This window comes from Mastomys coucha, unplaced genomic scaffold (assembly GCF_008632895.1).
Source record: "Mastomys coucha isolate ucsf_1 unplaced genomic scaffold, UCSF_Mcou_1 pScaffold8, whole genome shotgun sequence".
NCBI classification, from domain to species: domain Eukaryota; kingdom Metazoa; phylum Chordata; class Mammalia; order Rodentia; family Muridae; genus Mastomys; species Mastomys coucha.
This window is the reverse complement of record NW_022196914.1, coordinates 5,806,254-5,812,546: the sequence shown is the minus strand read 5'-3', so window position 1 is coordinate 5,812,546 and position 6,293 is coordinate 5,806,254. Positions and strand designations below refer to the sequence as shown.

The following is a 6,293-nucleotide window of genomic DNA, read 5'->3' as shown; positions in this document are numbered from 1 at the left end:
TATATATATATAAGAGCCAGAGTTCCCAATATCCTACCCCAGGTCAAACTTAACATTATGACTTCTTTTCTTTCCATGTCCTACCCAGGGACCTGAGCAACAAGCTCAGCACTTTCTTAACTAGCCACAAGGTGCCTAGAGTGAACCCCAACAGAAACAACAGGACATCCAGCATGTTTTGAACATGCCATGGCTGTTGACAGGCATGGGGCTTTAGGTGTGCTCCTCCCCCGGTTTGTAGGATGTGGTCAATCCAGCCCACCAGACACTGGGTAGATGTCAAGGGGTGGGAGCGCCTGATGGCTCTGGCAGCCATGGCTGCAGACTTGTACCTATGAGTAGATACAGAGAGAATGTGTTACCAATGTGCCATGCAATATATTTGAGATCATATAATATATACACATGCACACCTATGCACACACATACACATATGCATTTTTTCTAGGATATACACATAGGTCAGCATCAAACAAAACTGTTGGCATGTCCTTGACACTATCTACCTGAGTTCCAACTAAATGTTTAATAAAATGGCAAAATAAAAACCTTATACAGGCAACATTGGAGAAATGGTCCAATGAGGGGCATCACAAGACCTTAGGAGGGGAGACCAACCATATTAAGAATATGCAAAGGTCCTTGCGGTTTGAATGAGAATGACCCCCACAGGCTCATACATTTGAATACTCACTTTCCAGTTGGTGATCTGTTTAGGAAGGATTAAGAGCTATCACTTTGTTGAAGGAAGTTTGCCACAGGAGGTTTCAAAAAGCCCACAAGAGGCCAAATCTTGCTCTCTTTCTGCCTCCTACCTGTAGGGCAGAATATAAACTCTAGGCTACTACCCCAGTACCATGCCTGCTGCCTGTGCCCACATTCCTACCATGATAGCTATTGACTAACCTCTGAAACTGTAAGACCCCAGTTAAGTGTTTTATTTTATTTGTTGCCTTGATCATGGTACCTCTTCACCATAGATTAGTAACTGAGACAGTCACTTCTTCTAATTCAATCAGAAGTCTGTAGATATCTCATAAATAAGCTGAAAGATACTGTGTAGATAAGAAATCATCATACCACAGTAGGCAGAAATATACTCTCTGCACCTCACCTAAAATTAGGATTAACAACAAAGGACAGGCAGGACCTTCAAGAATCACACATGTTTTAACACATCCCACAAAAATTCTTGTTTCATCGGAAAACAGACTACACAGATTCCTGGTCAGGCCTGCACTCAGCCTAAGGGACCACAATCCAGAGAGCGCATACCTCTTGTCTTCTATGACTTCTTTCATTGTGAGCGCAAACGTCTCTGCCTTGAGTGTCTGTATTTGAATAGAAACACCAATGTTCTTTGCTTCTACTCGGACCATGTTTTCAGGTTGGTCTCCAAAAATAGTAATCCCCACCATGGGTACTCCATGCTGGATGGCCTCATTTACACTATTCAGTCCCCCATGGGTGACAAACAGATGGATTCTAGGATGAGCTGTTGCAAAAGAAAAAGATGGTCCAAGATTTCAGCATAAAAAAAGGTTTGGATACTGGGTAAAACAGCAGAGCCAAGAAATACCAATAGAAACTCAAAATGCACTGAAAAGAATGTCACTTTCCTAAACCAGTGTGGTTTCCTAATTGCATTCCAAAGCATATAACTTGTTCCTTATCAAAGAATCTTCTTTCGAAAGCACACAGAGACCATTCCAGAAAGGTAAAACTAGTCAAAATATATAGAACAGCTGACTGTGGGGTGTCTGGTCTGACAACTACAACACATTCCCTACACTTAAGGCTCCAGACACGTCCCAGATAAGTGAATGGCAATATCCTAAGAGCCAGGGAGTCAGGAAATTCTTGTAACTATGATAGGTAAATTACACCTGCAAAATCTCAACAACACAGCTTTCCAACCTAGACAACAGCATCAATAGACATCCCGGTATACATGAGATGTCATGGACCTATCACTAAATAAAGAGTCAGGCAATGAACAGCTGAGAGATAGAGAATTAGCTTCCCCCCACCAGAGGAATGAGCCCCTGATTGGTTTGATCCAATAGCAAATGGTCAGCACTAGAAACAAATACATAAAGGCAACACTGGAGAGACTCAGACGGTTGTATTTATACATTTATGTATTTTGTAGCAGAATAACTAGAGAAGAGAAGGCTCTGTGAATTGGGGAGGAGGTAGGTGAGGGGTGATATATGGGCAAAATAGATGAAAAAAGGAGATGGAGAAAATAATGCAATAATGCAATTATATTTTAATTAAATGAAAAACAGAAATTAAAAAGGGGATATTCCAGAATGCAAAGTTCACTTGACTCACCACACAGATTCTGACCTTGGTCCAGGATCTGACTTCTCTGGACTAAGAAGCCAGGGACAGCTACAGAGGAGAGTGACAAGACAGGTATGTCCTCTGTTCTTGCCCTCATCCATTTTCCCTGTTATAGTTTCTTCCCTTTTCTCATCCATGCTTTCTCTCACTTTGCACATCTGCTTTCTCACAAACTGTATCTTCTATGTATTGCTTCCTCTATTTGGAGAGAAGCTTGCAGTATGGGCACAGTAGACTTTCATTTCCGTATTTAAAGATCTTGTCCATTGTTCCATGCTGAGAGCAAGCTAATACATTATTGATGGTTATAAAGAATTCATCTCGGGCTGTGTTTCACATGGAATCTACTCATGTTCCCTGGAAAGTAAGTCCTTCCCTAGCATGTAGCTGCAGTTTTACTAAAGAGCACCTTTGTCCAGAATTCCCCCAGCTAATTTTCAGCCATAATCTCATTCTTAAACTTTGATCCAGCCAGTATGGCAGAGGCAAGTCTCCACATGGCAGTACAGAAATAAGAAAAAGTGTTTGAAACATAAAGAACTCTTCTCTTGCCTAATGACTCAATGTCTCAATATTAAATCTGAGTTTATTCAGGTTGACATGCAGGTAATTTCCTGTGTCCCCAAACCCTGCAAACTTCATTAAGAAGATTGGCATTTTCAACCTTAGTAGACAAGTAACTTGTATCTGCATGTCTGCATTCATATTCATGCTAAGCCTGTGCCATGCAAGCATCCATAAGGATGCTGCAAGCCTACACGCAGGACTCGACTTGCAGTTCACATGTCTAGGATCAGATTAAAATGACTATTCAGCTTAAACACTGCTCAAGGAAGAAGTTTATTTGGAGACGTGAGACTATTCCTAAATTGAAAAGGAAACAAACATTGCTGCTATATCCGGTCTGAAGTATTGCCTGATTCCCTAAGAACTCCAGCTAGCTTCCTTCCTGCCTTCTGGAGACTTATCTTTATGATCAGCCTCTTCCTCTGCAAATATCAGTGCCCAGTGTGACACTAGGTGAGTCCACAAAACATGTAAATGGGAGTAAAATGGCAGATCTGGGCAGTCCTTACCCAACAGGTCATTCTGAGGAATCCAGTCCACTATTTTCACATTTGGGGCCAATCTGACATCTTTGGGCCAGTGAGAATCCTTACATGTCCATAGCACCCCTTGAGGGAGGTGAGCAAAGGCACTGTTCATCTCCTTAATAATTTCCATGGTCTGATGCATGGTTGCTATGGAGCCCAGGGACACAAGGACAAAACCTGAGTCTCCAAACTGAGTGATAAAATTTTCCAAGTCCTAGAAGAATCACAGAGGGAAGAAGGCAAAGGATGTGGTTTGTAAAAGCCAAGGCAGTGCTGACAAGAAAGTAGGCCATCTATTGAATAAACCCATGCTTCCATTCCCTGTGTTCTATATGATGCAATTCTTTCATATGTCCTGTACAGCTGTGTCACATGTGCTGTGTTCATGTGTTCATGCTTATGGTGTCTGAATTTATTAGGAGCCATTTTATGAGATTTACCAACATATTCTCACATAAACATATATTTTTGGTTTTTGTTGTTTGATTGATGGTTGGATGATTGATTGATTGATTGATTGATTGATTGATTGAAGCAGATTTCTCTATTATGTAGCCCTTGACTGGCCTCAAACTCACAGATATCCATCCATCTGCCTCTACCTCCTAAGTGCTGGGGTTAAAGATATGTGCTACCATGCCTAACATATGATTTGAATAATTAAGAAGGACTGGAGTAATATCATGTATGTCACATAATGTCCTCATCACATAACATACCTGCAAAAGTTCTAGATCCTGAATGTCAATGTCTATAATATTTATAAAATTGGGAGTTTGGACAGTTGATGACGTCCTTCTTCACTGGAATTTTAGCTCCAGTATCAGACTCATCAGCTCTTCCATTGAAGCCTATGGGTGGAAAGGAGATTTGAGAGTTTTTCATGCTGACTAAGAGTCACTAGTATTTTGGATAATGCAATGGGAATTCTTTATGAAAAAAAAAGAGCAATTGACCTTCCTGAGTGTAAGGTGGAAATCCACAAATGATGTTAGTGAACTATGAGCAAGATGAGGTAGATCTTGTCAAATGTAGCACTTGGCATAATTTGCTTCAATATTCAGTGATATTCTGACTTTAGTGACTTTTTATATTTCACCTCCTGTTTTACTGTTTGAGGCCATGACATAAAAGTAGAAACAGGAAAATATCTTTACAGCACTAACCAACAGGGCTAACCTCAAATTTGTGTGGTGTTGATGTATATTGCCTACATTGTTGGGTTCTTATTTAAGTGAAATTTGTGCATTGCAAACATATGTATTATAAAGTATACTTTATGTATATGTATTAAAACTATATGTTAAGTCATTATGTCACTACCAGTCCTATATGATTTCTAAACCTCTTATTGAGTAAGCATTCACTCTCCATGCCTTTCTTTCCTGAGCCCTTAATCCAACAGTTTGGTTATTATGTCTCTATATTTGCATATTATTTAAATTATACACAAATGGAAATATTCATTATATGTCATTTTGTTGTCTACTTCGTGTACAATTTTGAAGTTTATCCACATTATATTATATACTATCATTCTTTTGGGTTATTAACACATATCAGTCAATTTAGGTTGTTGTTGTTGTTCTTGTTGTGGTTGTTCACATAGCCATTGGTCAGTATCTGATTTGATTCACTTTTGATCTCTTATGAATTACCCTTACAAGTAAATATATACTCAGAAAATTTCACTTGAATAACGTTTTTTTTTAAATTGTTTAAGATACATTGCTAGGAGGAGACAGACTTGATATGCCAATTCTACATTTAGCAATTTGAGGCAACTCTAAACTATTTTGAACATCAGTTGTATCAGTTTATATTTATTGTAGAAATATACTGTATCACAATTTTTCACACAGTGAGTTTTATAACGTATTATCTTCTGGTTTTGTTTTCTAGGCTTAATAACAAGTAATAATAATTTCATCAAATGGATTAGGAACTATTCATTCCTGTGAAATTCCCTCAATGATTTAAAGTACAGGGGTAAACCTTTATTAATCATTTCATTAAATTCAAAATTAATCTACATGGCACTAGATTATTTTTTATATACTGAGACTTCTTAATGACATAAGATAAACAGGGAAGAGCCGGGCAGTGGGAGGCAGAAGCAGGCAGATTTCTGAGTTCAAGGCCAGCCTGGTTTACAGAGTGAATTCCAGGACAGCAGGGCTACACAGAGAAACCCTGGCCCAAAAAACAAAAACAAACAAACCCAAAAAAAGATAAGCAGGGAAGTACAAAAAGCTGTGATAGACTGGTAGTGGACTTCAAACATATTTTGTGATTGGCTTTTCTTTAAAAGAATTGGCCTGAGTTGAGCTAAACAAAGATTCTTAATTGATGAACACCGAATGGCTGAGAAGCACCTAAAGAAATGTTCAACATCCTTAGTCATCAGGGAAATGCAAATCAAAACAACCCTGAGATTCTACCTCACACCAGTCAGATTGGCTAGAATAAAAAACTCAGGTGACAGCAGATGCTGGAGAGGTTGTGGAGAAAGAGGAACATTACTTCATTGCTGGTGGGATTGCAAACTGGTACAACCACTCTGGAAATCAGTTAGGCGGTTCCTCCAGAAATTGGACATAGTTCTACCGGAGGACCCAGCTATACCACTCCTGGGTATATACCAGGATATAAAGATACTGCAACATGTAATAAGGACACATGTTCCACCATGTTCATAGCAGCCTTATTTATAATAGCCAGAAACTGGAAACAACCCAGATGTCCCTCAACAGGAGTTCATACAGAAATTGTGGTATATCTACACAATGGAGTAGTCCTCAGCTATTAAAAACAATAAATTTATGAAATTCTTAGGTAAATGGATGGATC

The 6,293-nt window shown here is 39.1% G+C and overlaps 1 protein-coding gene across 1 annotated transcript in view; it reads right to left on the bottom strand.

Moving 5' to 3' along the window:
* Positions 1 to 6,293, bottom strand: part of LOC116083844 (UDP-glucuronosyltransferase 3A2-like) — a 33,003-nt gene that overhangs the window by 4,063 nt on the left and 22,647 nt on the right. The window contains exons 5-7 of the mRNA XM_031360627.1: positions 3,426 to 3,657; positions 1,276 to 1,495; positions 85 to 332 (exon numbers count right to left, since the gene is read on the bottom strand). Coding sequence (XP_031216487.1) covers positions 85 to 332; positions 1,276 to 1,495; positions 3,426 to 3,657 — 700 coding nt within the window. The remainder of the gene's footprint in view (positions 1 to 84; positions 333 to 1,275; positions 1,496 to 3,425; positions 3,658 to 6,293) is intronic.